The sequence below is a fragment of the Mugil cephalus genome, chromosome 20, assembly GCF_022458985.1.
Source record: "Mugil cephalus isolate CIBA_MC_2020 chromosome 20, CIBA_Mcephalus_1.1, whole genome shotgun sequence".
Taxonomy (NCBI): domain Eukaryota; kingdom Metazoa; phylum Chordata; class Actinopteri; order Mugiliformes; family Mugilidae; genus Mugil; species Mugil cephalus.
Window position 1 is genome coordinate 524,323 of NC_061789.1, and position 18,535 is coordinate 542,857.

Below are 18,535 nucleotides of genomic sequence, written 5' to 3' on the forward strand. Positions count from 1 at the left end.
ATCATGTGACTTTAAGGCTCAGAATCAAAGAAGGAGAATCTCTCTCGGGAGAAAGAATTTACCGTGACATAATGATGAGTTGTTTAAAATAAAATGTTGAGCTGAAAGAAAATGAAACCGCATCAACAATCAGACCAATTGCACATCTCAGCATGACTGTGTTACTGTGATTATTAAAACCTGTAAATGATTTACAGGAAGAAGAAATGAAAGAATAACTGAGTGAGGTGATTAAACGAGCATCCTCAGATTGTCTTCATACTGAAAGTAGATTCTGTTATGGAGCAAGGCCTGATGGGAGGAGCCGGGTTTCCTGGAACCGCTTGGATTTAATTCATGTCCTCATATATTTACTGGACTCTGGACTCAACATGTGCAATAAATGCAGAACACATGTTCACTAACACTCGTATGTGCTTTAATGAGACAGAGACAGAACTTTATTTCATTACTTTCTACCGTCTGATTCTAGTTTTTCCTCCATTTCTGTTTGTTGAGCCTGAGAACGAGTGACCACGTCCTGATCCTCTGCAGACCAGGACGCTCGGCCGCTAAAGTTTCAGTTTTCCTGAAGCAGCTGATCCGTTTATCAGATTTAAAGAGAAAAAACACGGCGGCTGGTTCCAGAGACGTGTTGCAGCTGGTTCATGTCATCACAGCAGCTTTGTTTGGCTGAGGAGCTGCTGCAGAACAGGAGCAATAAAAACGGATTCTGTCTCGTCTGCACTTTTCTCCCGTTTGTCTTTGAACGTGTTTGTGTTTAGATGTGAATAAACGCTCCAGCGCTCAGGTCATGTTTCAGCCGCTTCTGCCTGTTTCACAGAAATGAAACTCATGGACGCTGCATCAGACCAACGCATGTTACAGGACACGCAACATAAACGTATGTCATGATGCAGCCGAGCCACAGTCCAGCTGATCATCGTGTGTTCATCGTGTTCATCCTGCAGAGCCTCCTCAGATAAACAGCTGTTCATTTAACCCCGTCAGAGCCAGACCAGACTCATCAGACCTGCAGCCTTTTCCCTTAACTTTCTGTTCAGGAACCTGAGACCCACCAGTGGATAACTTTCACTTCTCTGCAGGGCCAAGCTGTTGTTATTTAAATCTGCAGCAGAGAATGAGTCCTGTGAGCAACAGGAGGGTCCTTTGACTCCGCTCAGCTTTCAGATTCCTCTGAAACGTGTCCTGCATCACAACTAGTTCCACATGTGGAACAAAGATAGAAGCAAAGAGCTGCACAGTGACTCAGACAGAACAATGACTGAACCTGTCTGTGCATATTAATAAACCAGCAGCAGCAGCAGCAGCAGCAGCAGCAGAGACACCTTCCATCCATCCATGCATCCATCCATCCATGCATCCCTCCACCCCCCCACCCACCCCCCACGCATCCATGCATTCTGGATATTGCGCCGGGGTCATTACTCCATTACTCGAATCTGTCACCTGTCTTTCTGGAAACGCCCTGCTGTCATGTGGCTTTGCGGTTTTCTTGAATTTCTCCAAATAACGCTGGCTTCAAAGTAAGCGAGAGCAGGGACTGATCTGAGCTCAGTTTCACTTTCGTTTCTGTTTCAGAGAAACTGCAGCGCTGCCGCTAAACAGAGGCAGAGAGGAGGAGTAGAGGAGGAGGAGCGTGGTGCGCTGATATAAAGACCATCTCTGTTTACCACGATGTTCACACACATGATCTGAGAGGACAGAGAGGACAGAGAGGACAGAGACACGGGCGGACCGGGTCTGAGGAGCCACTGGATTTATCAGCTCCTGGATTAATGAGCGCGCTTCGCTTTGGGATTTAACTCGAAAAGGATCCGGAGTTTGAACAAAACGGTGAGAAAACACAAAAAGTAACACAAGTCAGAGCTGTGGACTAGTGGGTCTCCCCGGGACCTGGAGGAGGATTTAGTTTGAGGCTCCGGGAACCGGAGACTGGACCGAAAAGTCCCGAGAGGATTTAACATTTAACTCCTTCACCGCTGCTCTGAGAAACAGACGTAAAAACTAAAACACGAGCAGAAAGAGCGACTTTTTTCAGTTTGCTGTAAATGTGAGAGAAGGTATAAAAGTCTCTGTCATCACCTGTTAATCATCAGCTGATCCTGTAGAGTCCGGGCGGTTCAGGGTCAGGATTCGGACCTGGTTCAGCTCAGTGACCCGGAAACGATTTAAAAAAAAAAAAAAAGGAAAGAAAGTTAAAAAAATAAAAAAAGGAGAGTTTATAGTTTTAGTTTGTGTGTGTTTTTAGTTTGAGGCTCATGTTTCAGTGCGTGTGTGTGTGTGTGTGTGTGTGTGTGTGTGTGTGTTTGTGAGGACCAGGTCTTAGTTTGAACCACTGAAGTGAGGACATGAGTTGTTTTAGGATCCAGACTCAGTTTAAGGTTCTGGTTCTAGAATGAATTACATCAGCGAGTGTCCTCACAAAGATAGACATGTAAATGAGTGTGTGTGTGAGTGTGTGTGTGTGTGTGTGTGTGTGTGTGTGTGCGCGCTGATACCAGAGCTGATTATGAACCATGTGAACCACAGAGACCAGGACTCAGAGTCTGGTCTCTGACTCCATGATGCTGCTGTTGTGTTTATTTATTTATGATGTGCATTTAAAGTGACTGTGTCTCTTTCTCTTTCTCCTCCTCCTCCTCCTCCTCCTCCTCCCCCTCCTCCCCCTCCTCCCCCAGGATGTCAGTGTGGTGGGTAGAGATGGGAGAGGGTTTGGGGCCTCTCTCCCCTGTAGGATGGTAGCCGACAGCACATTGGACGACCATGACAAGACCCACTTGTCAAGCTCCTCTTCTGCATCCTCATCCTCGTCCTCGTCCTCGTCTTCATCCCGTCGCACCGAGTCGGAGCAGCTCCAGCGCCGGGCTCATCCGAACCCGTCCCAGAGATCTGCCCCCGTGCCCCTGACCCACTTCCGGACGTTCACCAGCAAGGAGGACTGTAAGATCATCACGGACACGGCGGCTCAGCTGGAACGCTCCGGCTTCTACTGGGGTCCTCTGGGAGTGGAGGAGGCCCACCGCAAACTACAGGACGCGCCCCTGGGAAGCTTCCTGATCCGGGACAGCAGCCAGAAGGACGTCTTCTTCACGCTGTCCTTCCACGCCAAGAACGGGCCGGTCAGCGTCCGCATCGAGTACAAGCGCCAGCGCTTCTCCCTGTCCTGCAGCGAGCGCTCCTTCCCCAGCGTCTTCGCCCTCCTGGAGCATTACATCCACTCCCCGAAGAAGAGCCTGAGCGCCCCCTACAGGCGATGGAAGCCCACGCTGCAGGAGCTGTGCAGGAAGCGGATCCTGGAGCTGTGCGGTGGAGAGGGTCGGGTCCCGGAGCTGCCGCTGACCCACGTGGTGCAGGACTTCCTGCTGGAGTTCCCTTACAAACTGTGAGCGGCGCACCCGTCCGTCACGCTCAGGAGGCGGAGGCGGAGGCTGCGTCACCATGGCGACGGACTAACCCCTCTCAGCTGGAGGGCTGTGGGACGTCTCCAAGGAGGAGGAGGAGTTGTTGTTGTTGTTGTCGTTGTCGGACGTTGTGCATTTCAACACACGTTACCTCGAGGACTCGGCGCTGCACACGGACCCGCTGGGACCCGTCTGGAGGCCCTGCATTAACACAGAGACATGGCAGAGACATGAGGGACAGGACGGGGTCCAGCAGGGCCCCAGGAGGACACACATCCAGCAGCTGTGTGGACGTGTGGTGGAGGAGGGTCCGCTTGAAGCAGAAGCAGAAGCAGAAGAAGAAGCAGCTTTTTTTTCTCGTAGCACATTTAAAACTCTAACGTTGAATGTTTACATCCCTCATGAATGTTATCGACGTCTCCTTGTACTGTACCAGAGGTTCCTCATCTCTGAATCAACTGTCTGCCGCGCAGAAACCATACGACTGGGTTTTTACCAAATCACTCTTTCTAACTTCTAATTTTATTTTTGTGTCTATGATATTTGCAAATAAAAAGTATTTAAAGTTGACGCTTTGGTTCTGGTTTGGTGTTGTCACACGGGGACCAGACAGGAAGTGTGAAGGTAGAGTACAGTATCGTCACCACGGTGACTCATGTGTGTAGGACGGAGTGTAAATGGACTGTTACGCTTAGACGCACACACACTTACCAGAAACAGTCCAGAGGTGACACATAGTGAAGAGAAGGAGCGGCGCTCAGCCTCATGAGGACCCGCAGCACATTCACATTCCCTCAAAAGGAAGTGGGAATTTTTTGGGGTTAGTGGTTTGACAGAGACGTGTTAGATCAGGGTCAGACTTACAGTGAGATCTCACAGGGATGACTAATAAAAACACTCCAGCACACGGCATTTATTTTAAATGAATGTAAATGGGCAGAGTGAGGAGAACCGGGGGGGAGGGGGGAGGGGGGAGGGAGGGGAGGGGGAGGGTTCAAAATGATGTCGGAGGGAGGAGGGGGAGGAACAGGTGAGGAACAGGTCAACGTCTCAAAGCTGCACAATACGACAAGAAGAAGAAGAAGAAGAAGTTTGAAGTAATTCAACAGAAGAAGAAGTTTGACTTAATTCCACAGAAGAAGAAGTTTGAATCAATTCCACAGAAGAAGAAGACTTCACCCTGAACATGTGTTTACACCCAAACACATCAAATCTGCTGGAAATAGAACAGGAGAAGAAGAAGTATGAGACAAAGCAGACGTGTGAATTCATTTAATAGAAGAAGAAGAAGAAGTTTGAATTAATTCCACAGAAGAAGAAGAAGAAGTTTGAATTAATTCCACAGAAGAAGAAGAAGTTTGAATTAATTCCACAGAAGAAGAAGAAGAAGTTTGAATTAATTCCACAGAAGAAGAAGACTTCACCCTGAACATGTGTTTACACCCAAACACATCAAATCTGCTGGAAATAGAACAGGAGAAGAAGTATGAGACAAAGCAGACGTGTGAATTCATTTAATAGAAGAAGAAGAAGAAGTTTGAATTAATGTAACAGAAGAAGACTTCACCCTGAACATCCCGTGTGGAAGCTCTACTCCTCGTCTAGAGTTTCATGTTTTATACGTTGAGCTCTGACAGTTTTAGGACTTTACACGTGTCATTATTTGACGCCCAGCTGCTGTTGCATCATTAAATTTACATGACGAAAGTGGCGTCAGACTAACAGCCACTAACGGCCGATGCATGATGGGATGTTGCAGTGGTTTATGGGAAACGCTGAGTGCCCTATGTAGGGCATGGAATTTAATTATTAGGGTTTCAGACACCACGGCTCTACGGGGTAAACCCCTGCGGCGGGCGCTATGTAAATACGTCCTGGTTTTACGCTCAGATCTTATCGCCGACATCTTTATGAAATATTTCTAGCTTCGATTTGGTTTGGTGAGATTTTAAAGCTTCTGTAGGGTCCCATGTAAGATGTGTTTACATCCAAATAAGCATCAAATCTGCTGGAAGCAGAAGAGTAGAAGAAGAAGTAGGAGGTAGAGGAAACCAGAAGAAGCTTTTCCTGTAACTTTATTGGTTCTGCTGTTGGAAATAGAAGAGTAGAAGAAGAACAGGTGTCCACGTCTCTGTCCACACAGATTTCCGTCCTCACGTGACGCTGATTTATCAGCAGACGACCAGTGGAGGTTCCAGGTTGAGTCGACTCTGAGACGTTTCTTTGAAGTGTTGCTGAACGTCACCTGGAGGAGATAGAGTTCAGAGTAACGTTCTTTATCTCTGGAGGTTCTGTGGGAGAACCGTGCTCTCTTCACCTCCAACCAGACTCCATTGATAAAAGGAGCCGTTTATGAGCCACCGGGCGCCTCGCGGTGCAGAAGCAGAGCGCGTGGGAACCCTTAATCTCAGCGTGAGAAGCTTTATCTCCCGGCAGCATCACAATTTTGGTGATATTTGGCAGTTTCGTGACATTTGTGAGAGCGTGTGTCACTCTTCCACTCAGTCAGACCTAATCTCTGTGGACTATCCTCCAGAAACCAAACCTCACCAGAAACAGCTCTGATCTCCGGGGGATTTTCTAAAAGTCTCTTGGGTCTAGACAAGCGCAGCCACACAAACAACAAACACACAACCGTGAGTCAGAGTTTGAGTTCGATGAGGACAGAATTATCTCAGCGTGAGGACGAGGCCGAGAGGAGGGGAACATGAGTCAGTGATCTCTGCGTTATGAGTTTATACCAGAGTCTCACCTCCATATTAAGGTGTGTGTGTTTGTGTGTTTGTGTGTTTGTGTGTATTGTTGGTGAGTCAATCAAGCGGTTTCACTCTCAGCCTCAGTTTTCAGGACATTCCCGACTATTTTGAGAAGCCGAAGGTGTAGTGATGTGTTCTAAGACTTCATGCTGATCAGCTGACTTCTGAGGAACCCTCCACCCGGACTTTTCTGTCCTTTCACCTCAAACTCTTCTTCTTCTTCTTCTCGTTCTTCTGCTTCAGAAGGTGAATGTGAAGCTGAAGTGAATGAATCAGATGAATCGTCGTCTCCTGGAGGAGATTTTTCCTCCTAAGAATAAAAGTCATTGAGAACTGGTTCCCTGAACCATTGTTAGTCACCGGCTTCCTCTTCTAGTTAATGGGATCTCAGATAAGAGATTCACAAGAACTATTCAATACCAACCCCCCACCCCCACCCCCACCCCCACCCCCACCTCCTTCCTTCTCCTACTCCTATTACACAACATGTTGAAGCTGGAAAAAAATATATTTCTGCTTTCAGTTAGAAAACGCTTCTTCTATTATTTTCATTTATTACAAAAAGTTTTTGGAAACGGCACAAAAAGTTTCTATTTTTTCCCAAAAAGAGGACGTGGCTGATGAGCAGTTTCACTTCATGTAGAAGCTGCTAATACTATGACAAGAGTCTGAGACTAAGAGTCTGTGACGCTGTCTTAGGTCTCTATTAAGGCTTTTACCTGTAGTAAACCCCCCCCTTATATCTGTACGTTACAGTCTGTGTAAACACAGCTAGTTAGCTTAGCATAGCTTAGCTTCCTCGGGCCGTAGACCCTTCTCATGTTTCTAATCTCCCCCGTCTCCTCGTAGAGACCAGAGCCGCTCGTAAAGACAACTCTAATTACCTTTCACCAGCCTGGTCTGTGGGATCCGTGTAAAAGTAAAAGTGCTAAACGCTCCTGTTGTGGTTTTATCTGGGGTGTGTGTGTGTGTGTGTGTGTGTGTGTGTGTGTGTGTGTGTGTGTGTGTGTGTGTGTGTCTGCAGGAGCTTCCACTGCAGGACTTTAAGGTTTTGTTTCTGCTGCACAAAGCGAAGTCATTTCCTCATTTCTAGCTGGTATCTGCTTCAAACGTAGGCACGAGAACGTCGAACACAGCTGCACATGATTAAGGAGGAATTTCTAATAAATCTGACTGAACTAAACGTCCTGAAAGGAACTCGGCCTCAGTCAGAGAAACAAAGATCCTGAATATTTACAGCGATCACACGTGCTGCAGCTTTTTAAACGCTGACGTTTTTTTCTGAACTCTGCAAACTAAGAAGCTGCTTCAGCTCCGGGACTGTGGTTCACTACAGAGAAAACACACACACACACACACACACACACACACACACACACACACACACACACACTGAGTGTCGCTGCCAGTACCAGGAACTGGTTCACGTTTACGCACACACCACCAGACTTCCCTGAAGAGAGGAACCGCGATAAAAGCAACACGTACAGACCACAAGATGACTGAGGACTCCTGCAGCCGCCGCACGGCTCAGGTAGAAAGGGGAAACGTCACCGGCTTCACACTTCAGCCCAACACACAAACACACACCAGCACAAGCAAGAAAAGATCATTTAAGTCCTCAACGGGAGGAGGTCCTCCTCTGCTGCTCTTACAGGAGCCTCTACTCAGATTCTGTGAACGAGAGGAAACTAGAACCACCAACTCCTCCGTGGTGGAACTGCATCAACCAACCAGAAGATTTCAGTTTACGTCCAAACTCGAAGTGAAACCTTTGAAGGGGCTGAATACGAGGTATCAGGCCATCGGCGTGCACAGCCTGGTTCCTGTCAGAAGGAGCTCGACTTCACTTTGAAACCGTTTCTCAGCCGGTGACATGTTGGTGCAGCAGCAGGACACCAGACACACCGAAAACACGTCAAGTGTGATTCCTGGTCGCACCTTTCTGCAGAACTTCACGTCTCTACTGAGAAAAACAACATCTGGTTCACACCAGATTCACCCGAGGTTTGGCCCAGATGCAGACGGCGTTCAGTCGAGGTTTAGCTGAGGTTCAAAAGGTTAGAGAGCTCTCAGCGAGGAACCGTCCACGGGCTGAGACACGGGCTGAGACACGGGCCGTGACGCTAACGCTGCTGGTGCTAACAGTTTGGAATTAGCTTAGCTTCTTTAGCTCCACTGCTGTGACGTCACATCAGTTTTCCTCCACATCACCAGTTTATTATTATTATTATTATCATTATTATACTGGTTCATTTATTTCTCAATCTTAGTTTTATTTATATTATTTAAATTAATATTCTGTTCAACTCACACGTCACAAAACGCCCTAAAAATAAAAGAGTTTGGATGTTTTCATTGCTCTGTTTCTAAAAATAAAACCTGGACCAGATCCAGACTTGGATCCTGAGGGACAATGGACACGAGAACGGAAACACGATGAATTCAAGTGTTTCCCAGTCGGATGAGTTCCTGCAGAGTTCCTGGCTCAGCTGCAGCCGTGTAGACGAGGCCGACTGGTTCTGTTCTTTGTCGGCCACAATAACAACAAAGAAGAGAAGAGAAGAGAAGAACGAAGACAAACCAGAGCAGCAGCAGAGCAGCAGCAGAGCAGCTCAAACACGAGTCAATCTGGGTCAAACTCAGAGAACGAATTCCTGAGTCCAGGTGAGTCACTTCCTGAAACGTGCCAAGGAAATAAGAGTCTGGTGCCGCAGAGTCTCTGATGTTAAGCAGAATAATTTATTGCAGTTCTTTATTTCTTCCTGTCTTTTGTTCATTAACAATAATTACAAGTTGAAAAGCATTTACAGAGCATACAAACATGTTACACTACGATCAGCCCCAAAAAAACCCTCACGTGGTCTCAGGCCGAGCCTCCGTCAGTCTGCAGAGATCCACGGGAGCAGGAAGGGAAACCCCGAACCCGAAACACGAGGGGGGGGGGGGGGGGGGGGGGGGGGAGGGGAGGGGGGGGGGGGGGGGGGGGGGGGGTATTGCTCTGGATTCTTCTTTAGAAACTGCACAGATTAAAAAATAAGACTTGAGCTGTGAGGCCACAGCAGCAGAGACGAATAAAAAGAGAGATGAAGGAGGGAAGAATAAATAATAATGTCCAAATCCAGCCATGAACCAAGGTTAAAAGCCCCCCCCCCCCCCCCGTCCTCCCCCGTCCCCCCGTCCTGGACACACTCACCTCTCCCCCAGTTAATTAGCTCTCAGGGTTATTGCAGTAGTGAAGCTTCATCTGATTAAATCCAATCATTTCCTCGTTGCGTTTCCGTATTTTATTTGTCTAAATCTATCAGATGAACGTCTGCAGACGGAGGCTGAGGGGGGAGGAGGGGGGAGGAGGGGGGTGAGGTGATGAATGTGAGTCTATTCGTCTGTTACGGTGTCAGACTAATGAGAGTCGGTGGAGGCAGTGGCAGTTAAACGCTAACGAACCAGAGACTTAACGAGGACGCAGGTCTGTGATTGGTCAGACGGTAGAAAAGCTGCTGGCTGCGTTGAGAACAGGTCGGGAGGAGAAAGAGGAGTAAGAGGAGCAGGAGAAGTAAGAGGAGTCTCTGAGTGCTTCAGTCTCTCCTACAGGCCCCGACACGATGGTCCTCTAATCCAGCTCAGGTGAGTCAGGGGCGTCTACAGGTGAGTCTTTACCTTCAGGCTCGTCCGTGGGCGTGACACACTCCGTCGTCTCCGTGGTTTCTTCTTTTACCGTCGCCTCCTCCTCCTCCTCCTCCTCCTCCTCCTCCTGGATGGAGGCGTCCGGTCTCTGGGGGGCGTGGCCGGCACACGGGTGCAGATGCGGGGAGTCGGCGGGGGGCAGCAGGGTGAGCGACTCCACGCTGAGGGCGTCGGCGTCGCTGGGCGCCGTGAGGAGGGAGATGGTCGGCTGGGAGGCCGGCGTGAGGCTCGGGGCCAGAGCTGGGGAGGAGGGAGCAGAGGACACCACTGTTACTTCCCCACCTCCTCCCCCTCCTCCCCCTCCTTCACCTTCCCCACCCGAAGACGAAGGAGGGGTGTGCTCCAGGAACGTGGCATCATCTAGGGGGGAGCAGAGGGTGAGGAGAGGGTGAGGAGTCTGGAATGAGTGAATGATGTCGTTGGTCTGACTCCTTTCAGTTTGACTTTTATTGGCTTTTATTGTCTTTTATTGGCTCCTATTGAGCGTCTGAGGCCGTAAACGTCTCTGATAAGACGAGACCCGTGTTCCTTAAACCAGCTCGTCTTCTATGAACCGGCTCAGACTTTTAACCTCTGCATATAAACATGACACATTCATTCAATCATTCATTCATTTCCTGTAAATGTCTGTCCTCTTACACAGACACGCCCCCTTTTTTCTGTGCTTCCACTGAATTAATAAGAGGGATAAAGGATTTGTGCATAAATGATGGAGTTAATGTTTTCATTAATCTGAATGTATCTGTCACCGCAGCATTAAACCTAATGAAATGTAACTCACACAAACAGGTTGAGACCAAACCCAGATAAATTCACATGAATCATCATCTATGACCAAACTCTTAAAAACACATGTTTCAGGTGAGTATTGTTCTGATAATAAAAGGCCTGAATCATGACGCCGTCCCAGCTGTTAAACCCTCCATGGTTCCTCTGGTGGTTTATGGGAAAGCAGCAGTTTTAATGAGCCAATCAGAGCCCTGGACTCTGTCAGGTGTGTTTGAGTAAACGCTGCATGATGTAACACGTCATGTTCCTCTGGTTCCAATGATAAAATCATTATAGGATTCAACCAACACGTTTTATCAAGGAGAAACGCGACAGGCTGAGAAGAGGAGCTCGTTCCTGCAGCTCATAGAAGTAGAAATAAATAGAAATAAATAAATAAAGTCTGGCTTCACCACTTCATCTAAGTTCCTGCACGACATTTCATGTTCTGGTTCTTATCGTCTCCATTTTTATTCTCTTTATATTTTCTATAAGTGCATGATGTAAAAAGCTCCCCCTCCTCCCCCTCCTTCCCCCCTCCCCCCCTCCTCCCCCCGTAGCTCTGGTCTCTAGAGTAAAGCTCTGTTGTGTTGACATTGTCACGCAGACCACATATAGACACGTATGTGACAGTGTGACACACCACTAGAATCTGCTGTGGTGGAGGTGGTTTGTGTGTATATAGTGTTTGTACGTGGCCCTGGCTACACCCAACACATGGGGGGGGGGGGGAGGAGGAGGAGGAGGAGGAGGAGGAGGAGGAGGAGGAGCAGGAGGAGGAGGAGGAGGAGGAGGAGGAGCAGGAGGAGGAGGAGGAGCAGGAGGAGGAGGAGCAGGACGTGTGGACGTGATTAGAGGCTGGTGTGTCGTTCACCTGTCGGGCTCTGGGCTGATGTGCTGCTGGCTGTAACGGAGTCACACCTTCCTGTGCTCCCGCTGCCGCTGGAGGGAGGTGAGGGGGAGGACAGGGGTGAGGGGGTGTGCTGAGGTACACAGTGAGCCACCGCGAAACCTGCGGACGATGCAACACGGCGTTATTCAACCCTGAATCAGTGCAGCACACGCACAAACAAACCAGGCAAAGGGGTCCACGTGGAAACTGGTCCTCAGGCTTCAACCTGACACATGGTCACTGGTGTAAACTGGTCAAACTGCACCGTCCTGCATCATTAATACTATTATCATTATTATTATTATTATTATGAGAGATACTGGTAGCTCATACACAGACCTGTTACATTAGGACCTTATTATTATTATTCCTACATTATTAGAGTTGAGGAAAATCCATCAGGCTGCTCATCTGTGACAGAACTAATTAAACATATTGAGGAAACAGGAGATAATGTGTGAATTGACACATGACAGCTGAGGGTTTCATATATAAACGCTTGGTCAGACTGGAGCCTGTGTTGGGCCGTGCTCTAGATGCTCTAGATGCTCTAGATGCTTTTAGATGCTCTAGATGCTCTAGATTCTTGGTGGGTGATGCAGGTTTCCTTTGTGTCCACCAGATTTATTAACGTTTGATTTTATTCTTGATCTTTGACTCGTCTCGTCTGTGCACTGACCTTCCTTCTGCAGGGATGAGTTTTCATCCAGAGTCAGACAGAAATCTACTAACACGTCCACCTAAAGACGCCTCCTGAGCTGCATATAAAACTAGATGGTACAATCCTCAGATAAAACACATTCACAGCCCCAGTCCAGCTGAAAACCAACCAACCAGACTCCAGATACCGGGTCTAGACCACAGCCGCGTGCAGCACATCACCAGGGTTTTCACCAACGCTTCGTTTAGTTTGAACCACGACATGTGGAGAAGAATCTCCAACCCAGACATGAACCCTGGTCCTGTTTATGCAGCAATAAATCAAACTTAACGGAGCTGTGACCAAAACACGCTTCAGTCTAAAAGTGCAGAGACTTAATCAGAGGAAGAATCTCTGCAGTAACAACTGATAAATAAAAGAAGCTGCACCAGCTGTGCTTCATACTTCATACTCATGTTATCTGCTGATGTGAGAGGGTGGTTATTAATATCAACCACGTTTCATGTTTAGGATTTAAAGGGTAAATGACTACGTCAGATCTTTCATAATAACTGAAGAGGAGGATGAGTTTGACTCTTGAAGTTTTTGTGAATCAGTTTTTGTGAATCACCTGGGACTTTGTCCACGGAGGCGAACACGGATCTGGTGGCCGTGGGGTCGTTGGGGGCGCGTCTGGACTGCTCGTAGAACCTGAAGGGGAGGCCGCCGGGCGACGCGCTGCCCGTCTGAGAGAAACCCAGAACCTCGGTGGCGCTGGGCTGAACCGGCAGGTCCAGCAGAGCTAAAACACACAAACACACAGAGGAGGACGGTTTAATGCTGCGGTTTCTCTCCACTGAGAGAGAACCTGAAACTATTATTGTTTTTTATTTCTGCAGGGTTCACATCCTCCTCCAGTTTGCTGCATTAGCAGGATTTCATGTTTGTGTTGTTCTACAGAACCAGACCACAGAGAGAGAGGAAGTAGGACAAGACTGACCCTACGTCACTATTTACCTACAACACATTTAGACTCTGTGATCCGCGAGGGGAATAACTCAGTCACAGAACATGAGTTACACATCAAACAAACTCTAAAGAACCACAAGTAAAAATAAACATGAAATAAAATAAAAACTAAGTATTATCTGGTAAAATAAAAAAAAAGAACACGGTGTAATGAATCAGTATCATGGACAAAGCTTTAAAAGTCTTAGACTTCACATAAATCAGACCTGTGAATGTTTCTGTGAATTAACGTGGAAGAAGAAAATAACAGAGATAAACTGAGATAAGACTAATGAGGATGGAGGAAGTCAGTTCTTTTTTAAACTCAGAAGAAGAAGAAGAAGAAGAAACAGCATCTAATTCAGGGAAATGACTGAAAGTGTGACGCTCTTAATGAGCAGATTGACTTTCACTTCTGCTGGACACTTGTGTCATTTACTCTAAATTTAATGAACTGGGTTTTCAGACCTCTTTCTTTTTAAATAAGTCAAATGGACTTTCCTGCTTTTGTTCATGATTTCACTTTTTATTGTTTTGCTTTTTGATTTATTTTATTTTGGTGTGTACTTCTGTTTTTATGTTTCTGAGGAAACAACGAGTTTCTGTTTTAATGCTTCTTTCTTGTAAATGAAACCTCCTCACCTGCGATCCTCTGCATCTTCATGCGTCGCGCCTGGATGCGCCCTTTGGCCAGACGCTGCTTGGCGATGATGCAGCGGATGTGGTCGGCGAAGATGAAGTTGGCCTGGAGGATGGGCAGCGGCTTGGCGTGAGGGTTGGAGCTGGGTTTGTGGATGACGATGTTCAGAGCTCGGCTGTCGTCCTCCACGCCAGAAACCTGCATGTCCTGGGTTTCAGGAGGTTCAGGAGAGGAATATAAATACATCTTTAAAAGCAGCAGTTTGCGTTCTGTCGTGTGATACAGTTTGTGGTGAGACGAACTGTAGCCGTGTGAAGTATAAGGAAGCGGGTCTAGAATGGTCAAAATACCGAGAACTCGACTGTATCTGCTCTCTACATGGAAACCTGACATAGTTCTAGAGAAAACCAAACAACAAACTAGTAAACGTCAGATCAGATGATAAGGACGAGCTGCTGGGAATGAAAAAGGAACAAATGAAGGCAAGATAAATATAGATAAATATATACTACTTCACCAAAATAAAAGGTCCCTAAGCAACGACAAGGACACACACAAGACCATGGTTCTCCACGATCCTTCCAGTCTGGAATAAAGGTCTTAAGCCAGTTTCAGTAGTTTCTAGATGTTTCCTCTGCTTGATGCAGCCAATGATTTGACTCCAGACTAACATCTCCTCCACCACCAGACTAACATCTCCTCCTCCACCAGACTAACATCTCCTCCACCAGACTAACATCTCCTCCACCAGACTAACATCTCCTCCTCCACCAGACTAACATCTCCACCAGACTAACATCTCCTCCTCCACCAGACTAACATCTCCTCCACCACCAGACTAACATCTCCTCCACCAGACTAACATCTCCTCCACCAGACTAACATCTCCTCCTCCACCAGACTAACATCTCCTCCTCCACCAGACTAACATCTCCACCAGACTAACATCTCCTCCACCAGACTAACATCTCCTCCACAGACTAACATCTCACCAGACTAACATCTCCTCCTCCACCCGGATAACATTCACCAGACTAACATCTCCTCCTCCACCAGACTAACATCTCCTCCAGACTAACATCTCCTCCTCCACCAGACTAACATCTCCTCCACCAGACTAACATCTCCTCCTCCACTAGACTAACATCTCCTCCTCCAGACTAACATTCCTCTCCAGACTAACTCCTCCACCAGACTAACATCTTCTCCTCCACCAGACTAACATCTCCTCCACCAGACTAACATCTCCTCCACCAGACTAACATCTTCTCCACCAGACTAACATCTCCTCCACCAGACTAACATCTCCTCCTCCACCAGACTAACATCTCCTCCTCCACCAGACTAACATCTCCTCCTCCAGACTAACATCTCCTCCTCCAGACTAACATCTCCTCCTCCACCAGACTAACATCTCCTCCACCAGACTAACATCTCCTCCACCAGACTAACATCTCCTCCTCCACCAGACTAACATCTCCTCCACCAGACTAACATCTCCTCCACCAGACTAACATCATCTCCTCCACCAGACTAACATCTCCTCCTCCACCAGACTAACATCTTCTCCTCCTCCAGACTAACATCTTCTCCACCAGACTAACATCTTCTCCTCCTCCAGACTAACATCTTCTCCACCAGACTAACATCTCCTCCACCATCACTACGGGATGTGGAGGAAACGAGAAGCTCCTCATTGCATCAGTTGGTCTTAAAGAACTTGTTGAACTGATGATCCACCAGGAGGCGCTGGACTATGAGCTCAGCCTTATTGTTTTATTACTGTGGTGCATGTTATACTGAGGGAGGGGCTGACGGGGTCTTACCTGTAAGAGGCCAGCGAACTTGACGACTCCCCATCCGAGGCGTTTGGTCTCCGGCTCGACCAGACTCATCTGGTACACGTCGACTGCCAGGAACCTCTGGGCCTGGCTGCCATCTTTACTGACCACCATGCAGGCGATCAGGTCGCTGTTATCTGGAGGAGACACAGACGGACGCAGAGACCGTGAGCATCTTTGGCCGCTGTTCTAGCGGGTGGATGTTATGTTAGCACGTAGCTCGTAGCTGAGCTGTTCTCTGATATCTGCGGCCTCCTTCAGGAGGATAATAGTCTCCACCACAATGAGTTCAATGGACTTAGAGTCAGGGAGACTTTCTCAATGATAGTGGTCATAATGTTATGGCTGATGGGTGTATCTATCTCGCCCCCCCATTATTGTTTCAGTGAGAAACACAAACACAGCTGATGTTTATTTCCCATGGAACATATCGAGTTACACTTCATGAATAAATGAGGTCACGCTCCAGCTTCTGCTTCTCTCACATCCAGTTAGTTTCAGGGAATTATTATTTGTCTCCGTGTTCTTGGAAAAACAAAAATGCTTTAGACTTTTCCTAAAAAAAAAAAAAAAGAAGCGTGAGAGGAAGAGAAGCGCTGATACCAGAAAACTCTGGTCAGTCCCAGGAACCGACGAGAACATTAACAGATCAGTGGATCCGGGTCTAGAAAAGGACGATTAAAAGATCCAATAACCTCCACATGATTTCCTGCCTCCTCCAGTCATAAAGGAATCAGGACAAAAGCAAAGACACATGACAAGATGAGAACCTGAAGGGAAATACCACAAACCTCTGAAACCGGTGACGACATGAGATTGAAGTAAAACTGGTTTGAAACTGAAATGAAATTAATCTGCGCTGAAGGGTGCCCAGCCTGAGTGGATACCAAGAATAACACAAATTTTATTTGTATAATCACTTCCTGTTTGACGCTGAGTGTGTCATCTTCTTTGGAAAAGCCTCGGTGGGGGCTATGAATGTGCTATAGGGAACCTCTGAGAAAGCAGCTGCTTCCAGAGAAGGAACTTCGATACCTTCAGTATTAAGATAAAGACGACGCTGAGACGCTGAACATTCAGTGATGAACTTTAAAAGGACGGCGAAGGTGTTTTACGCCCACTTGTCTGGGAGGAGCATGAATAAGAAAACCATGAGCCCACACCTCGGCCCCCTCACTTCAGCTTTACCACAAAACCTCCTGCGTCTGAAGTGAATGTGGAAGTGATGATGACCTGATGTGACACCACAGGTTTTGGTTTAAATATCACCCATCATGACTCTAAATGCACCAGGCTGACGTACAACCCCCCACCCCCCCTCCGAGTTTCTCTTACAGTCCCTTCCTCTTTACTGTATTTAGCTTCACTCGGTCCCGTGACTAATGATCTAATGATCAAACCAGAGCCTCTTTGACTTATATCTTTGGTGTTTTCCTGAGGGCCAGACAGCTGCTGATGCTCACGCTGTCGCCTCAGCCCTGGGGCTAATAAAAGACCAGCGGGAGTTACCAGGAACTCCCGAGACATCGGGGGGTGATGCACCTGCAGTCCCCGGTTTTCTAGGGAAACAGAGTTAAGAGCCGAACGGTCAAAGACACTAAAATTCAAACGGGGAAAGAACCCTCCCACCTCCCCCGTTTTGTCTCAATTTAAATTCTACAGAAGGACGTTCAGAAAGTTTAGAAGACGTGGGACGGTGAATAAAAAACAAAACTACTGCACGTCCAAACAGACAGACTGCAGGGAAACACCTTTCTACGTCTGGTTTCATGAGGTACAGTTCAGACTCCGCCCTCCTCACAGAAGAAGAAGGAGGAGGAGGAATCGTTCAGACATGATGTTTGACTCTTATTTTTAGACCTGGGATGTTGAAATCAGACACATTCTGTTCTTCCCAAGACACAAAGTAGAGATGAGACTTGAACCGCTGCTACGCCTCAAAGAGTTCAGTACTCGCTGTCCCTGGTAATAATCTCTGGAGCCCTCAGGAGTCCCTGATCAACCCGGCTGCACAAACACTTCTAAGCTCCACAATGACGAGACACACGATACTAGAGTCAGTTTATCCCTGGAAATATCTCACCCCAACCTCCCAAACCCTGAGGGAGACGATGACGAGACAGAAAATACTAGAATCAGAGGCAGCAGGTTGATGAATAGTTTTCCTAACGTCGACTAAACGCTGCCAATAATCAACTCTTTTCACTGGATGAATATCAGCTCGTCCAGTATAACTACAGAGTAAATATCTTTATCCGTTAAATGGACGGAAGTTATTCAACTAAGACCAGAGAACCGGTTTAAACTCTACTCAGGTTACAGAACATTTGTACCAAAGGTGAAGAGGTTCCCTCCAGGTGTTCGTGAGATATGAGACATAAAGTCTCTGCACGAACACGGACACACGACACCAGAATCAGTTATTGTCCCTAGAAATATCTCATAAAAGCTGGTAAATGAAACGCCCACATTTCCAAAAACCTCTCTAATATCATTAAAGCATTTTTTTCTCAGGTGGTTTTTCAGACCTATCAATATATCAGTTTATCAGAAAAGTGCAATGGAAACACTTTTTTGGCATTTCCCTAGAGATGACATCATGAGACCAGTTCATTTGGTCTTTTCTCTGCTGTGATGAGTTACAGCTCCTTCTCAAAACACCTTTTATAATCTGTCATGGAAACACAGCTAGTGGCAGCAGGTTAACGGATCCGTTCCCAGGCTGAAGGAGAAGCCGCCCACCGCTGTGGTTCCTACCACCAGATCCACCGTGATAAGCTCATAGCAGAGGAAGAGGACATATCTCCATCCAAACACCAGCAATATCTTATTTATGCTCGTTCCGCCTGATAAATATCAGTCAACTACAAAAAGTTGTATGTGTTAGAGGGGGAGAAAT

General features: G+C 47.3%; 2 protein-coding genes across 6 annotated transcripts in view; one reads left to right on the forward strand and one right to left on the reverse strand.

The window, feature by feature from the left end:
- The first annotated feature begins 1,672 nt into the window (after positions 1-1,672).
- Positions 1,673-3,974, forward strand: socs1a (suppressor of cytokine signaling 1a). The gene is made up of 2 exons (XM_047571316.1): positions 1,673-1,836; positions 2,682-3,974. The coding sequence occupies exon 2, from the start codon at positions 2,739-2,741 to the stop codon at positions 3,387-3,389; it is 651 nt and encodes a 216-aa protein (XP_047427272.1). The 5' UTR covers positions 1,673-1,836; positions 2,682-2,738; the 3' UTR covers positions 3,390-3,974.
- Positions 3,975-9,165: 5,191 nt separating this feature from the next.
- The window catches only part of clec16a (C-type lectin domain containing 16A), a 34,467-nt gene continuing 25,097 nt past the window's right edge, over positions 9,166-18,535 (reverse strand). For 4 of the 5 annotated variants that reach the window (XM_047571273.1, XM_047571274.1, XM_047571275.1 and 1 more), the window contains 5 exons: positions 15,622-15,773; positions 13,798-14,002; positions 12,779-12,949; positions 11,490-11,627; positions 9,166-10,207 (listed from right to left, as the gene is read on the reverse strand). In XM_047571273.1, the coding sequence (XP_047427229.1) occupies positions 9,774-10,207; positions 11,490-11,627; positions 12,779-12,949; positions 13,798-14,002; positions 15,622-15,773 (1,100 nt within the window). In that variant the 3' untranslated portion in view covers positions 9,166-9,773. The remainder of the gene's footprint in view (positions 10,208-11,489; positions 11,628-12,778; positions 12,950-13,797; positions 14,003-15,621; positions 15,774-18,535) is intronic. The other variant, XM_047571276.1, reaches the window with a different exon arrangement.

Excerpts from the sequence above, each read along its gene's own strand:
- socs1a (XM_047571316.1), top strand. The coding sequence starts at position 2,739 with ATGGTAGCCGACAGCACATTGGACGACCATGACAAGACCCACTTGTCA.